We start from the raw sequence: 18249 nt of genomic DNA on the forward strand, positions 1-18249 counted from the left end.
ACTATGATAAGTTTTTCGTTAAAACATAGCCACTTGCAACATATGGAAACAAGTAATAATAAGTACGAGCAAGGTTTAGACTACAGGAGGGTGTGGCAGTCGTTTATCATATATTTTTTCCAACTGAGCTGTAGCGTTCTGAGTCTATAAAACATCCATCAGGAACAAACTCGTGGTGAATAATCGTTCCGATTTTAATAAATCGAACGGCATGTATATTTTTCCAGAAGCAACCGGAGAAGCTAGGTATCAGTTTTGTCAGTAAACCCTCTTTTTCGTCACGGGTGATCTTCTGGTACATATCACTAAAGTTTTTAAAAGATTGCCGCAAGCTTCTACACTCAAGGTTTGTACACACTCTTACCCGTGAAAATAAATGGATCCAGTAAAGTAAACAAGGGTAAATCAGTTCAACAAAAATTAGTAAATCTATAAACTGGACAATTTTTTAACCATATTTGTATAAGTCCCTCTGGTAAATCCCATAACCTTTCTACTATTCGTAGTTCTGCAACAACCTTTAGATTCCTTGATAAAGGGGTAACTCCCTTTAGTAATATTACATTTAACGGAGAGCACTGGATGTTCCAACAGGATTCACCCTCTAGGGCATAAGGCGTAATCTATCCAGGCGTGCTTAAGAATGAACCTTCCTGAATTTATCAGCAGGGAAGGGTGGCGTTTTCCCAGGCCAGAACTCCACTTTTTGATAATAAATGTTGAAGGGCACGGTAGTTAATTAAAAATGAATAAACGGAACTTACATGCAAACGTACAAGCTCTGTAAAATTAAGGTAAGTAAAATAAAAATAAACAAAGAAGGCAACAGCTAATAAAAGGAAAGATCTAATTTTGTTCTTGCCCAAGAGCTCTGAGTGGAATGAAAGTGGACCCCAACTTCACGATAGCACTTAAAGTGGTTCAAAAGCCAAAATTGGCTAAGAACAGTGTTAATATTGGATTAAACTGTCTGGTCCATAATGTACACATGTACAATACGTTGTTTTTTAAATGTACTAACCATTTCATACTTGCCTTCCTGATAATTAGGGAGGTTGAGAACTTATTTTTTAAATAAAGGTTTATAAGTGTAATACAATAAAAATAGCTATTTATTGTTACGGTTCGCCTGGAATTAACTAGAATAATTAATATTAAGCCACAGATAGAAATAACAAAAATTCTAAAATTCATGTTACTAAATATTGGGCATCTATGTGTTTCAATGTTCGTAATCAACTTTGAAGCATGTTTTGACATTTAAAATAATAACGTAATATAAGGACTTGATCATTCTATGGATCTTTCAAATCTCGCAGATTAGTATTTAGTTCCTCCCTGATGACAGCGTGTTACCGAAATGCTTTTATGTGAAATCCTAACCCACGACAGTGGACAATTTTTTATCCCTTTCGTACTTTGCATGTACACATAAGTATGTATCGCTGGAATTAAAACATAAAAAGTTCATGTTGACTTCAGGTTTGATACTGTTTGTATTTTGATTGATTGATTTGATTTTGATCATTTTTCTAGGGTTAATGACATCATACATTAAAGGGATCAGTTACCTAATGTACTTAAGTAAAATTTAAAACAAAACGTCAAACTACGTTAGTACACATTTATCATTTTAATACTACTTGCCATAATTCAGCTTTTACAGGATATACAAACAATTTTAACATGGCTGTCACTGACAAGCGTGGCTTCAAAATTATAATACCCCATTTCAATGAAAACTTTTAATACTTATATAATCTAAATGCTCTGACGTTAAACAAGGGAGGATTTTGACGTAGTAAAAGTTAATGGAATATCACGGTAATAACATTTCATTCCTAAATAATTACGTGTACGTATCTCTTGTAAGTATGTTGACATTAGACTTTACCCACGAAGCCACCGAAAATGCCTCAAGTAGAGTAAAAAGCCTAAAGTAAGATTTTATTTTACCTTCAAAATTCATCGAACTTCCATAATTTCCATTTAGTTGTATCATAAAATTTCATACGATCGCCCGATTTTAAATATTATGAAACAATTTTTAAAACTGCTACAACTCATAAACTTAAACCACATCTTCTTGTAATTGTATTAAATATAAACATGAAAATTTGTAATGTTCAACAAAATATATTGTACACTATGGAATAAGTATAAAATAATTTAATTAATGTATGAAAATAACTAGTAATCGTAATGGATTCTTTTCTTATTTCGCCAGGGTATTTCTATATTCATATCATTAATTCATTTGTTTCCCGTTCGCTTCATATTATCAAGTCACTACGAAGTTGTACAAAGCGTTTTATAACAGTCTATGTAATGGTTTACCGCTTTGTAAAAAAAAATATACCCATCAAGTTTTTCTTTATTCCCTCAATGCGGACCACGGTAGTTCTTTTGAAAGAAGGTTAAAGCGGTTGCACAAAAGATGTTTGCTGTAGATTTTCTAACAAGTTCGTATGTATGCGCTCTTTGTGCATTGTTTACAGGTCAAATACCTCGAATTCAAGTCATGCTCGTACAAATAATTCCACCTCTTATTAACCATTCTAATGAGAACAATAGCAATCGGCTCAAAGTCAACTTTTAAGATAGGAATGATGATGAAATGATATCCTACCTCTAGCAAATCGCCTAAACAATCATCTTTGTTCAAGTCTAAACTTGGGAACACTGATCTAAAAAACAAAACGCCAACCGAGCTAACTTCCAATGAGATAAAACCTTCGACCGCCTTCAGGAGTGGCGTTTTACCAGTTGAAGTAATTCCTTCCTTTGATACTAATTTACGATCTTCTTGAGCTCCTACATTAGCATACATGGCACCATTCGAGCTTGCGGTTTTATGCGATAAGCTTGAGAGTTCGGCTCAAGTTAAAGGGTGATAATTATACAGTTTAGCTATAGGTTCTTAGCAAAATACTAAAACGTTTCTACTATTATACATCCTTAACAAGGTGTTCATATTTCAAATTAATAATGTATCTATTTAACCGTTTAAATTTCACAAAAATGAATAAAAAAATAAGGCCTTAATAAAAAATATCCTAACTGATAAAAAATTCTTATAGGAAGACAATTGATAAATATAGCAATATACACATAATTACTCAAATTCAAGCAAAATGCGAAATAAAGGCTTTTAATTATTAACGTTTAAACATTTATCAGTTACCAACTGAATTATTTTTTTTGTTTTACGATTTCATAATTTAAAAAACCAGTTTTGTTAATATTGAAGAATAAGTAAACAGTCCATTTAAGAGAAGTACGTGTAACGTAAACTGCATTGTTTTGTTGTTGTTGTTGTTTGTTAAAGTGAATTTTGTTACTCAGGAAAAAATAATAAGAAAGGATTCCAAAGGTAGTCAATACCGGACAAACAATCAAGGCACTTTAAAACAGATAATTCTACAAGCAAGTAACACATTTAGCAGACCTTAAAGATGAGATGATGTATCGACCTGCTTGTTGAACAACTTGAACAGCAGGATCTTCGGTGAGATCACAACAGAAACGCCAGACACGCTCAGTATCTAAACAATGAATAGTGTGGAGTTAATTAAAAACAATAAAACATTATAATAAACATTTTAAAAAAATCACAACGTGGTCATATAGGTTACCTCGGTTAAACATAACTATAAATACATGTCTCTTTTTTTCTTAAAATAAATAATAAAATTACTTTTTTTCCTCAGGTACATTAGAATATCACAGTTAGGATTAGTAAGCTTTTTTTGAACTTCACCTAATTTGAATTAATTTTATTATAAATCCAGTTTTTTGCTCTCACGATATATTTCAACACTCATCAAGTTAAAGTAAGAAAAATAATTGTTTGTAATTTTGTGTTTTAAATGATATAACATGTTCTAACTGCGATATTTTCCTAAAATAAATAGGCCCTGATGATGACGATATAATCGTCGAAAGCTCGGCAAAAACTTAAAGAATTGGCGTTTCTGTTGTGACCTCACGAAAGATCCTTCTGTTCAAGTTATTTAGCAGACCGTTCACTCGCATACTTGATAGCATAATATCATATTTAACACAATACAACGATTTGGTGAGTACCCTAAACACCAACAATTTTACCCAACCTTATGGGACCAGATTTCTTCTGTAATGCTTCTTCAATTTTATATTCATTTAAAATTGAACTTGGTCATATCGTCCATTTCTGACAACTCTTAAGTAATTAATTTCATTTTTTTGGAGAACTAAAACTCAAATTTCATGCGTATATGACAGGATAAACACGAGGTTCTCATCCGAAGATCTTTGGCGAGTGGTGCTCAACAGTGCCGTGTTATCCGTTGAGAGGCGGAAGTGTTTTGATTAGGGCGTTGGCACGTCCGCAGTGGAAGATTACGTAGGTGATTTTCAGTATAGCGTGTAAATATAGCATATGCCCCTCCGTGTGCTTGAGTGATGACATCGTTTGTAATCTCATTAGAGGCCTCACACTCCCGGGAGACGCAGGGCTAAACGGAGCCACCGACATTATAGCCCACCCTCATTTGTTACACTTCAATCCACCCCCGGCCGGTGGTGCAACTCTTGTTCAAATCCACACGTCACCTGCTCTTCGTCCCTACGACATCCTTTGTCAGAGACCGTGAGAGAATCGGCCAGGTGCTCGCTTTGAACCCTAGCCTTTTATGGAGATAATCAATTTTCTTTAATCTTCCACTGTTTCAATACAGAAGCGCTCAGAGCTTTGTATAGCTATTTTTTCAACATTACAACCTTTCCCTTTGAAATATGCTACGTTTCTTGGCAACATTTTGTATTACGAAACTCAGGAAACATTAAACGACATTTGTCAACCTAGGTTTATTAGTATTAGTGGATCAACTTTGTCTATTATTTAATTGATAAATAAATGCTTGTAGGTTTGGTGTTTATGTAAGACACGTGCAAATTAAAATATATATATTCTGTTCCGACATCACCATGGCCTTCGACACTTGCTCACTCTTAGCCCTCTTTTTGAGTGCCATTGTTTCTCTTAACATGTTCCTCCTAGTGCAGTGCTCAGAGAACTCAGAGCCATGAACTCACATGTTTCTAATGTGTATTTTGAATTAGGTACAGGCTACAAATAAATTATTTTTAAAAAATAAATAAATTATGAAATAATTCTGTGACACAGTTCGGGAGTAAATAAAACTTTTTGATCAAACTGCTTCGAAATAAAGCTGAAAATCTTGGATCTTATTTTTCTTATAAATTTCTATTTTTTTAAACCACAATATTGATAGTAACTACACATACAGGGGGGGGGCGTAGGTGGCCGTAGCAGTTTAGGCGTTGAATGGTGCTCATAACTGTAAGGTTTAGGTCCCGGGTTCGAATCCAGCGGCTCTGCATTCGAACCCGACATACTTACAAATGGGCTTTTTTTTCAAAAACACCAGCACCCCTATGGTTTATATAACTTCTGCTGTTGCGAACCCTCGTTTAAAAAAAAAGAAAAGGATAAGACGTTAACATCACGTCCTAGTAATAATTAACAAATTTTATGTTAAATAAATTCAGTTTGTACACATTAAATTGGATTTATAGAATAATGATGAATTCATAATTCTTGACTTGTCATATCAATTTGTAAATTTTAGTAAAACATTTATACAAATTATATAAAAGTGAAGTGCGACTAAGGATAACCGTCGAGCATGGGCGGACCAGAAAAGATTGGCGTTCTTCCAAACCTAAGAACAAAGACCTATCTTTTTATTAATAGAGGAAATATATAAAGCAAACTTCCGGGATGTGCAGTGTCGTGGAAAAAGATTGTGATGTTTTCAAAATATAAATGACAGTTGAAAAATAACATGCAAAAAAAAAAAAGCAAAAAGACGAACCTGAATTTATTTACCATATTAGCTACTAAATTCGTACATACGATATAGTCAGTAACCAAATAAGTAAGTACCGGCTTGTCAAATCCTCTTTGGCTTTGACAGGATCTAAAACTCGAATTCATTGTCATTTACATGACACAGTAGTGTTCAAGGTTTACTTTTTCGCCAGGCCTGCACTGTTAATAACATATACCGACCAATGCAAGTTTTATTCTACAGAAATGAATGTCGACGTCCGCAGGTCATACCTCGTGGTTTCACGTGCTCGAATATACAACAGGGGGTTTAATTAAACGGTGCCGTGAGGTTGGCTGGTTCAATCCCGACCGCATTTGCATTGGATTCCCATCCCGAACCGTTCACGCAACTGTACCGATTTTCTTTGAAGTCACGGGGGCGTATGATGGAATAATACATTGAATCAGAACTGGAGGAATACTATTTAAAGTTTCATCGCCAATTTACACGATGTATATCTGTTTTATTTATGTTGTTAGTTATATGTGTTTATGTAGTTTGATTTTTTTTTTTTTTTTTTTACTATAGAGAAAATATATAGAACTCATTTTCACTAAGCTATCTTCTTCAGTTATTTAATTTGCCCAAAATTCTTTAAAAAATTAATCATGTTATGTTTATACGATGAAATATTAATTAAAATTAAATATTGCATTTTTTCTTTAATGTCACAATTTTTGCTTAAGTATCAAGGTACTTTATCTTTCTTTAAGTGCTTTCTTACTTTTGCTGTTTCTAAGACATGGGAATCAATCTTTTAATATTCAAAACGTGTTCGCTTACTCTTGTTTTATTGACTGTGGCTGTGCAGGCCAGGAAGATAAGTCAAACAGGGGCGTATTCTTCCGATAAGTGAGAACCCTTTCAAACCACATTTCTTTCATTATCTGCAAACCAATCTAGACAGTTTATTCAAACTTAGCAGAATCATTCAACTTATGATCCTTATTGCATTAACATTTTATTAATACAGATTAGTAGAACATTGATTTACGCATTACGTATTACGAATTAATATAAGTTCGAAGCTGCACATGCATATAGCATATATGCAGTATTGAGTCTATCACTTCTTGCAGTCCACTGTCAATTCAAAATTTGTACTTTAAATGAATTTCTGGCAGGCCTAAAGAGCAAGTAAGTATCACAATTTCGTCAAATCTAATCACCACTGCTTTCCTTTTCCTTAAACCTTTCTACCCATTAATTGTAACCTAATCATCCTGTTAGTTACGGTTTATATAATATGTAAAAAAATCCTTGGTTTTAAAAGAAAACACCTATACAATGATTTCTATACGTAATATTTTTTTTTAATTTTATGGGCAGCAGTTTTTCCAAGAGTGCACAAGGGTGCAGTTTAATATTTTTTTGCTTATTAGCATTTATACTGTAAAACAATTCTTTTTACATTTACAGATACACCTGCACTTTTAAGACTAAGGCCAATTAGTTAAAAGAGAATAATAATTTATAACACATTTATTGCTTTATTATGAAAACATTATTGCGATAATAGTAAAAAATATTCATATAAATAGTTAATATATAGATAAAATTAATGTAGCAGTTGTGAAAGAAGGCAAATCACGTGGATTTTATCTATTTTGTATATAACCCGTGTTTTTTTCTAACATTACATTTTATTTAATAAACTTGGGGCGTCGGTGGCCGCGACGCTTTAAGGCTGGATCCGTCATGACCGTGACGTCCGACGGTGGGTCTACTTGCGGTGACGGTGATTGAGGACCCCACATATCCGTACCGTGTTGGACAACACACTCAGTAGTTCAGTAGCTTCAAAGCTTCATCGTTCGAAGCATACATCATTTCGTTGAGGAAAAATGTTAAGAAGTTTTAAAAATAGTGAATATGGATGATAGTACTGGTTTTAAAGGAAGATGTTAATTGGCGAAGAAATCTTGCAGAAGTAGAATAATGGGGGTTCACGACGCATGGAAAGAAAGAAGGGGAATTCTGACTTTACATTCCGTATTTCTGTATTTTTCATTTGACTGGTCATACAGCACAGGAAACTTTCCGACCTCCTCAATTAGTTTCTCTGCGTCTTTTCACGAAATAAAATTGTACTAAGATTATAAAAATACAATAGTGAATAGGTAGATAAACGAAATATAAAAAAAAATAAACTTTACACTGCACCTCACACCATCCCTGTCTGTCAAAAACTAAACCAAACAGTCAACTACGGTGCGGGCTCGGTGCGGAGAGGAGGGGGGGGTCGAGCCTTGCGTTGACACTGCACTCTCACTGTAGGGTAAAGATCCCGAGTTCGAAACCAGCGGCCCTGCATTCGAGCCCGACATATTTGCAAATGGGATTTTTTCAAAACACCAGCATCCCGTGGGTTCTTATAACCTTGTAGTTGAAATACCCCTGGTTAAAAAAAAGAAAGAAATAACCTACCAGTTATATAAAAAACTAAAGAAATTTTCACAGCAAGCTTAACAACGGTACATCTCATTATGATCAATTATTACTATCATCACTGCAAAAATACGCGTGGAAATACAAAAAAAATTCTTTTAGGCGTTTAGGTTTAAATCATCGACAGCCTGCCTTCAAAGTTGGTTGCATGGAATTGTTGCGAAACTTTATTTATAATGCACAGTCCGAAGTGTGTAGGGCATAATACTTTATTTGTCTAGGGCCGGTGAGGAGCACTGACTCGTATGTGTTCCAGGGTGTCTGGTAATAATAGGAACGTATTAAACTGTCTGAATCTTTTTGACATTTGATCTAGATGCTTAACATTCTACCTCCGTAGACCCAGATTGACTTTACGATGCTTATGTAAAACAGTGTGTTAAGGTACAGTAGGAGCGGTGAATAGAAATAAATTAAAAATTTAAATTTATACCAGGTTTTGGATAGTTCGGTTTTGATCATCAGGCTCGGATATTTTACCCCATGATTTCTGAGGTAATCTGCAACGCTCAGCATAATTTTGCGTTTTTTTATTAAATTAAATTTTAGCCCATTTTTTCCACCAGTTGTCTTCCTCATCAGCATAACTTCGAATTTTCCTACCAGATTCGACATCGGCTAAGTGCAGCAACAGAATCCGTAAAAGAGTAAATTTCTAGAGAGAGAAATTTAGTAAAATCGAGGACCGTTCATTTACAAAACGTTTAAAACTATCAATATTAGCGGTGAATAAAGCAAGATGACATGAATAGACTTAACTTCACCGTCCTCTTATTACCTAAACAATCCATACGATCAAATTACAACTGGTCTACCTCCTCAGAACGTCAACGAACGGCCTAGGAAATTCTGAGATTCTTTCGGACTTTAAAGCCGGCTGGAATCGGGTTGGACGGACTGTCAACAGTGCTAACTCAATTAAAGTTGGGCCGTGTTTCCAGTTTCACGGTGGCGTGTTCCGCTTTGCTTGGCAAAGGCCTTGGCCGGGTGGCCGCCGCACTTTGATCTCAGAGCATGCGCCCGGAATGCTTCGCTGTGTTAAATAGGACAGGCGACATGAGTGGGCACCTGTGGAACCAAAAAACAAATCAGGTTACTCATGGAATTGCATTTAACAAAAGTATCTACAGAAATAAAAAAATAAACCCTGTTATACTTATATTGTACACTTAATGTTTGCTAATCTCTCCTAAGGAGGGCCTTTTCAAATCCGTATTCAATCAATATCCTAGTTTAACATATTTCATTATTTATTGACTTTGAGTTAATTTTTATTTTAAAAATATTTTATAAGAAAATCCTTATGCCTTTCATTCCAGGTTCACAAATGCTTCATTTTGAAGTAACATGGCTATTCGTTCATCCTATGTGACAGCTTCCGTCTAAAATATACCTAGGTGTACACTGTTAACCTTGAGAAATGAAAACAAAATTGTTCGAAATCCGTTAGAAAATATTTCAAAAAAATTCTGTTAAAAATAATGTTTTATATAACCACTTAAATGTTTGAACCTTACAAAAAATATTTTTGAATACCACTCCTTTTTTTAATTTAAGAATAAATTGAATACTTATATAACCGAACCTTTTGAAGAAAAAGCCAAGTAAATCAACTGTAGGAAAACTCTTTGTTTGTACGATTTTGAATCATTTCCATGTAAGCGTACTTTTTCCAAAACAAGTCATTTAAAATTTTAAAAAGCCATCATTTGAAGCATTTTGGACTCTAACAGATTCTCGTGAAAATGTATTTAATCGCACTCTCATTGAAATCTATTTATGTACTACGGTTCTTGTATACATTTGTTTTGACTAATCTCTCTTGTAAAAACAAATTTTTAAAGGAGCCCACATTCAATATATGTATTTCCTTTTTTGGATAGGAGATTTTTGTGTTCCTCTTTTAAACAAATACCAATTGAAAACATTTTTAAATGATTAAATGATTCTCGTATAAAAGTTTTACTTTTTAATACCCACGAAAAACCAAAGTTTTGTTTATACGTTTTGTTTTAGAGATTCTCGTATAAACCTTCTTTAAAATTAAAAAAAAATAAAAACTTAATTATGAGTCTCGTGCGTAAGTTTTTTTTAATTGCTCATTTAAAAATAAGTTTTAAAAAACTGTCGTTTGACGGGTTTTTTTAATAGATTCCCTTGCAGGCATTGTTTAAATGTTCATTCATTGAAATCTATACCATTTACGATTCATGCCAAACGTTTTTTAAGGAACTTACGTAAAAACAGATTTTTTTATTTATCTATAACTTTTCTAAATATTTTTATATACTTTCTTGTGGACATTCTCGCGTAAGCGTTCTTTACAAAAAAATATGTTTTGATCGATTTTTTATAATTATCGTGTAAATATATTTGTTTCCATTTTTTTAATATAACCAACGTCTTAAAAAACATATTTACAAATTTTTATAGAGCTTGTCATGTATTGTTTTAAAAAATGATTTTTGTTTGAATGTGTATTAAAAATTTGTTATTGTAATTCTCTTTCACAAGTATTTGTATAAGTTTTTTTTGTAATGAACACTCATTTTTCAATACTCTTGTCAGATCAAGGGATTAGTTAGTATAAGTGGTTATTATGTAGTAAATATGGTTTTCGAATGGGTAGGATGTGGATTTCGTTCCAATTTCCGTCCTACTCTACCAGCGTTGCTCATTCAATTATCAGCGAAATTCGTAATGACCGTCCAAGCCTCACTTATCACCATTGCTAACTATCTTAACTACCTAATGGCCTCATATCGCACTCCAGGGATCCAGTATATGCGGTCGTGCGTGAATTCGTGTACAATTACTACTACCGGATTGTATTGAAGTACAAAAAAACTTGTTCTGAATCAGTTAAATTGATATTCCTCCATATAATCTGATTTTTAAATAATACACTGACCATAAAAAAAATCTACCACCTGGTTTTTACATGAAAAAATGGCCAACTTTGGAAATTCGTATTTTCTCAGCCTTTTAAGTCACAGTCCTGCGCGATGCCACGTTTTTTAAAATATTTTACGCTGAACAGGATGGCTTTTTTTAATGTTTTCCTAGCTTCAGTCATTCATTAGTAAATTCAAAAATAAGGGAACATATTAATTTCTATACATTTTACGAAAACTTCATGTATGGTGTTTAGCGACCGTTACTTAATGATTATTTGGAGGTCGTGAGATGCGGTCTGGTGTGACGTAGGATTTAGAAAAACATTTTCTTGATCGTAAAAAATTAATTTATGCAATGCTAGAAAATTTTAGATTAAAAAAAAGAATTATTTCAAAAAAAAGTAATGGGGAATAATAATAGGGAAATAACGTGGTTTTTACGTGCTCATGGAAAAAAAACCTATCACTATCACTCCCAATTTTCAAGAAAGCATAAATTTTGAACCGTCTTTTTTTCGCTCTTTAACTTTTGTTTTTAAAAAAAAGTGAACAGGGAAGCTACAATTCTTACTTCTTTTTTTTTTAAACGAGGTTTTTAAAGGTTTTTCAATACAAAAACAACAATTGCTTCTATACAAAAGATATTTAAAAAACAAAGGAAAATAACATACAAAATTAACATTTTCCCGGATTTTTGAATTTACTGTTGAATAACTGAAGCTAGGAAAACGTTTAAAAAGCCAACTTGTTCTGCGTAAAAGTTTCTAAAAAATGAGACCTATCGCAGGCCTGTGACTTAAAAGGCTGATAAAACATTAATTTCCTATGTTGCCCATTTTTTCGTTCAAAAACCAGATGGTCGGTTTTGTATTTATTTATTTTATGTTTTGTTATTTTTTATTTTATTTTTTTATTGGCAGTTTATTTTCTAAAATAATCTTTTGCCTATTTCATTAAGTTTCCAGAAATAACAGGCGAAAGTAAATAGAGCTGGCCCGCTTTGTATTCCTATTGTCTTGAAACCTTTTGAAATTTGACAATAAAAAGAAAAGAATCACTACAGATGATTTTTATTGATCAAAAAAACGTGACGGCACATTTATCATATTTGACTTCGTCAGCATAGACATTTAAAATATTTAGATTAATTTACGTCAGGAAAATAATTTGATAAATTAGGGCAGTTTCTACAAATTTCAGTGGTTTTCTTTTAACTCAGCATGAAATCAACTATTTTGTATTGTTCTCAGAAAAAAATATATGTAAATAAAAAAAGCATAATAAAGTAGTATCAGATGGATAAAACATAAAAGGAATTTTAACGCTTACTCGTCACATAAAATCCTCTTTTAATTGTCACAAGAAATCTTAACTAGCCGAGCGGCTTATCGACACTAGGTGTCATCAGAATTCAGCTCAGCTCCACTTTCCAATCACCTTTTTTAAATTAATGTTTCATTTAAAAAGTAATTTTAGTAGTGTACTAGCGAGATTGATATCCTCATTATTCTCTTCTGTGACTAGTTGAAGCACCGTGGATTACAGTAAATTTAATGGTTAGAAAATCTCTGAAATTACGTCGTCTCCCATCACTACAAATTGTGAGACTTTTAAATTTGTCAGGTGGAATATGAACTCTAATTGTCAAGTCGTCACAGTAGAATATTTTAAATACGTCCCACATCATTTTTTTACACGTCTCCAATCACAGGCAGAGATAAAAATCTGAAACTCATCCAAAGATAGAGGGAAACTGTTTAGACCTGGACAACCAGGTGGCAATTAGCATTAATTGATATAAATTAGTGTAGAATATCACTTGATTTCTACATTTTTACATAAAAATAAAGTAATTAAGTCATCAACCATAAATTTTAACTGAACGATGTTGATGACGTTTAGAATTTAAACAGATGGATCAATTTCATATCGGCCTCGTTTTAGCCTTAGCCTTAATTTATTTACATAGTTTACGTTAAAATTTGTAGAATATAAAACTAGTTGATGGTTTGTACGCAGCACTATAAAAATAAGTCTGCAATAATTGCTATATTGAACAGTGTATAGATTGAAAAACTTGTTCCATTGTATAAATGCATGTCTCTCGTGACTTTAGGGAAATTGCTTTTTTCAAATGTGCCTGTATCACTTATTTAATATATTTTCAGATCATGTCAAATTAAACACGTGAGGAGATGAAAAATAAATTTCTCTTAGGTCATAACGTACTCTCTTTGCCAATGATGAACATTGATTTGGAAGCCTTTCGCACATAGACTTTTGATTTTGTCGATCAATGATTTATGTCTTGTATATTAAATACAATGTCAAATCAATTAATGTCTTTATATTTAAATTATTATAGGCGTATTGCAGTTCATCGTAAAATTGACCTGATATGGTATTGTGACTATAGGTCGACCATTTAAAAAAAAGTTATGTTGAAAACATTCAAGGTCTAAATTTACCATTCATTGGTCTTTTACGAACCTATATTTATTATAATTATAATGTTTTTAAAGAACAGTGGATAGAATTTGTAGGAAGGACCTGGACGCTACTAGTCCAACATGACCTAATTTCAGTCTTAACCTTCTATAATTTGCTTGGTTTTATGTTAGAATTTTACAGAAAAGTGTTTGAATAGTTTTATTGCTTTTGAAGACTATGTTTTAGTTGGTTTGTCTGTACTTGATAGATTTGATGTAGTATTATTAGTATTAGCACCATGTACTATTACTAATAATACCTCATCGAATCTATCAAATACTGACAAACCAACATACATATCCTTGCCATTCATTCACGGTCTATCACATAAATTATACACATTTTTCTATTCTGATAACTAAAAAATAGCCTCAAAAACTATAAAACAATTCGCACACTTTTTTTTCAAAATTAATGATCTCGCACCACAAAAGTGAGATGTAATTTACAAAATCAACTGTTTAAATTGTCCGGCAAATTACATCGGAATTACCACCCAACATCTGGATAAGAGTGAAAAGCAACATATCTATGATTGCAGAAAAACCTAAACAAAATCCTGCACTGACTACCCACCATTTTGAACACCAACACAACTTCGAGTTCAACAATCCAAAAATATTACACACAAAACAAAACAAAAATAAACGTAATTTCTTAGAAATGGTTTACATCAACAGAGATAAACGCAGCATCAATTACAGAACAGACACATGTAAACTCAGTCGCACCTACGCTAATATTAATCCAATTCAATATCGATAACATACATGTATAATCACCACATCACACAAAACATAAAATACAACATATAAAACAATCATCACATTCCACACATCAAACATTTCTACATAGTCTAATTCTTCAACAATTTGTCTCTCCTTTCCCTAATTATCCCCGTCTATATAATCCTGAAAAGTTAATCAGGCCGAACAATTACCCTTTTTTCCCATTGTCGGCTCCTTTCACCTCAAAAAGCTGACTCCTCATGTAAAAATGTCTTTCTATCTCTACTTCCTTCCTCACTCCTTCAAAATCCAACTTACATAGACCAAAAACATAAATATCTCGCTCGCTTCGCAACATGACACACAGTAATGTCACATCTGCACAGAAAACAAACATTTTGAGTGAGTACAAATACTTTGGTTGAGTCTAAAATTTCTATCATTGTATAAATTCATTTTTTCACATCTTACATGTATTTGTACAATTTAAACAATGTTTATAAATCCCAGGGCCTGAAGTTGATCTTAATAAAGACCGAAACGTTGGCACGATAAAGAAAATGTTTTTCTAACCTACGTCACACCAGACCGCATCTCACGACCTCCAAATAATCATTAAGTAACGATCACTAAACACCACACATTCCTACGTATAATTATTCTGCAGTACTTGCCTTATTGAACAGTGAGCAGATTGTAAAACCCTATTCCTTTATATTGCTATAAATAATCGAAAGGTCATTAATTTTGGAATATTTGGAAAATCTCCGTTCTGAACCCATCGAGTTCTGCCTTAAATGTTCACCGACATTTTGTTCTCGAAACAATGAATGGTGATTGGTAATGAAGCGAACTCAACTGGTGCCAAACCCTTTCGATATAAAGGGTTAAACTCTAACTTCATATAAAATTCATTAAGAGGGCTGTTAAGAGGGTTCGGTCGGAATGCTAACCACGCCCTAAACGGCCAAACAATTCCGTAATTTCGTCTCTGCCATCCCCGCACAAAAGCACGAAAGCTGTGCTTGGACCGGGCCATTGTATGAGATCTAGTGGTGACCTTCCAAACCCATTTCTTCAACGACTTGCACCAAGCTCGATCTATCGTGTTTCCGTGGAAACTATGAAAAAATCCTTTTTAAGGTATTTTTCTAAGTATTTACACGGTTTGATCTTTTTGCCCTCGTATAATCAACTAAAGTCTAAACTAAACATTTACATTTGTGTCAGAGGGTTGAACTTAAACGAGATAATTTGGCTGTCTGTCTGTTTTCAATGTGACGCTTCTTGCTTACATAATGCTTAAATAGAACATCAATTAATGATTCTGTAAAACATAACAAAACATTAGCACCCAAACTTCGAAACACTTATTACACATTTTTATTACAGTTATTCGGTAAATGAATTAAAAAATAAATGTGACTCATGGCAGGGAAAAATATGGAAATTAAATCATTTATGCTTTAACGCCTCAAATATGGCATTTTATGTTAGAGTTTGTAAAACATAAAACAAATGCAATGTGCACTTAATGTCTTAATAAGCAGCCCTATCAATAATTGTTATTTTTAATATTTACAAGCTAATTTCGGTTTTTTTACGATTGTGGAGCCTGTTAAAAAAAATTCGTGAAACATTTTAATTAACAACAAACTGAAGACATTTTAATGTTTTGATTTTCGTATCATGAATTGTGATATTATAATGACTGATTATAATCAAATAGGCATTTATTCGTTAATATGCCCGAGACAGAACATAGTAAATATCTAAAACATGGCAAAAATACTGATTGCTCAGATGCTCAATGTGTCACTGGTAATGATTGTGCCAATTTAGAAAAACTATATATATGAAAACTTGGCTTTCCTGAGTTGAATGTGCCAATTTAGAAAAACTTCAGTACGGCAACATCATAATTTTTGTTTAAGAGTTTGTTTTCTTACACCTATATAACAATATGTATCAAATACATTTTTTATAACAATCTCTGTTGTTACGAAATAAAATATTTCATGCCAATGCAAAAGAATTGAAATGAACAGTTAGCCAAGTTTGGTTTGATCATAACAGCCACAAATAAAAATGTTTTTAATAAATTAATAAATATTTTATGATTATTGGTCATCTGCATGATAAATATTTAAAAAATTATTAACTTTATTTTCTCATCAACCCAATATATATTTATTTGAGTCACTCCATTAAAAAATAATTGCTTGCTCCTTTAGTGTTTTATTTTCTATTATTTATTTAAACATATATTCATAGGTTAGGTGTTTGATCTTAAATATTCCTCTTTTTTAATATATTTTTATTTTTGTTTTTCAGCTCTCCGAGCTTGAGCAGCGGGTCATTGAGGCCGAAAACCGGGCAGAGGAGGCCGAGGATAAGGTAAGCCATTCCAAACTGAATAACTCACTATCACCTCAAAAGTAGTGCAATGCAGTATTTCATTGTAATCTTTAATTTGGCACTGGCCCACCATTGTCTGGCATAAATCCCAGTGAAAAGTTTCAGGGCTTAGATGCGACGTAGTTTTCCACGTTTTCCGAGTCGTTGACCTTTTCTCAATGACGAGTAGATCTTGTAGTTTTCTCGAGATCTTTCGTCATTCACTCTCTCTCTCTCTCTCTCTCTCTCTCTCTCCCTCTCTCTCTCTCTCCCCCTCTCTCCCTCTCTCTTTTTCTTTTTCTCTCTCACTTATTTACTCCCTCTCTTTTTTTCTTGTTTTCTATTTGCAAAATAAATTGTAAAGACCAAAAGAGTCTGCATGATCTAAAAAAAGGTCTGCGAAACCTATCTTTGCGTTGTTAAATAAAACGTTTAATCAATCAATATCTATCTCCCTCCCTCTCTTTTTTCCTTATACAGAATAATTATAAATCATCTTGGTGGACGTTAGAAATCATAAATACTTGGCAAGCATTGACTTCGTTTTTCACTCCTACTTGCTACTAGATACGTTCACTATTTTCAATTCTTTATATAAGCGACTTGAGAATTAAGAATTGTTGACAATTAATCTTCATAAATCAAGAGTTAATAATTGAGTAAAGTTAATTACACACCATTTTGGCAAGCTGTAATCGTTACTATTATAAAACAATTTGGTTTTAATTGTGTTAGCTCAAAAAGCGGCTTCCGGTTAATTAGAAATTTAAATCGAACCCGTTCCCTCTTATTTAATAAACACCAGCAAAGGCCTAACGTGTTGATATTGAGAAGAGGGAAACGCCTAATTTAAATAATCTTGTTCTAGTCCCTGTTCTTCGAATTTGACTAATGGAACAACGGTTCTGTTGAACTAGTAAATTGATCAGGAATCGTTTTTCATGGCAAAACAAGGAGGGCTTTCACCCCTGGGTCTTCCCTCGTACAAACAAAGGGCTAAATTGTACTCGGGGCAAAAGTAAATATGATCGAGTTACCAATCAGCATTATTATTACTTCGAAGTTGTATTCGTTACGATTGGGGGAAGGAGTTGTTTTGAGTTGTCCGGAGGTTGAATTTTTCACCTGGGAAAACTTAAAAATCTAAAAGTGACATAACCAGTCAATCCAGGTGACGGTCCGTTCACAGAATTAGGCATACTTTCCCTTACGTTTTCTGTGATCGGTTAAACTCAGTTGTAACCGTGGCCTCCCACTGGCAAAACATGCAGGCGAAAATAAACAAGTTACGGGTGAGATTTCTTAGTGTCATTCAGAAATCACGGGCACAAATGCTTTTAAATTTGCATGCTTCTGCATATATATTAATTTTTTAAATTTCAAAGCATAAAA

The 18249-nt window shown here is 33.1% G+C and overlaps 1 protein-coding gene across 10 annotated transcripts in view; it reads left to right on the top strand.

Moving 5' to 3' along the window:
• Positions 1-18249, top strand: part of LOC106671055 (uncharacterized protein CG43867) — a 102611-nt gene that overhangs the window by 54493 nt on the left and 29869 nt on the right. For all 10 annotated transcript variants that reach the window (XM_014401833.2, XM_024228767.1, XM_024228772.1 and 7 more), the window contains one exon: positions 16795-16857. In XM_014401833.2, the coding sequence (XP_014257319.1) occupies positions 16795-16857 (63 nt within the window). The remainder of the gene's footprint in view (positions 1-16794; positions 16858-18249) is intronic.

Source organism: Cimex lectularius, unplaced genomic scaffold (assembly GCF_000648675.2).
Source record: "Cimex lectularius strain Harlan isolate CLEC.00 unplaced genomic scaffold, Clec_2.1 scaffold113, whole genome shotgun sequence".
In the NCBI taxonomy this organism is placed as follows: Eukaryota; Metazoa; Arthropoda; class Insecta; order Hemiptera; family Cimicidae; genus Cimex; species Cimex lectularius.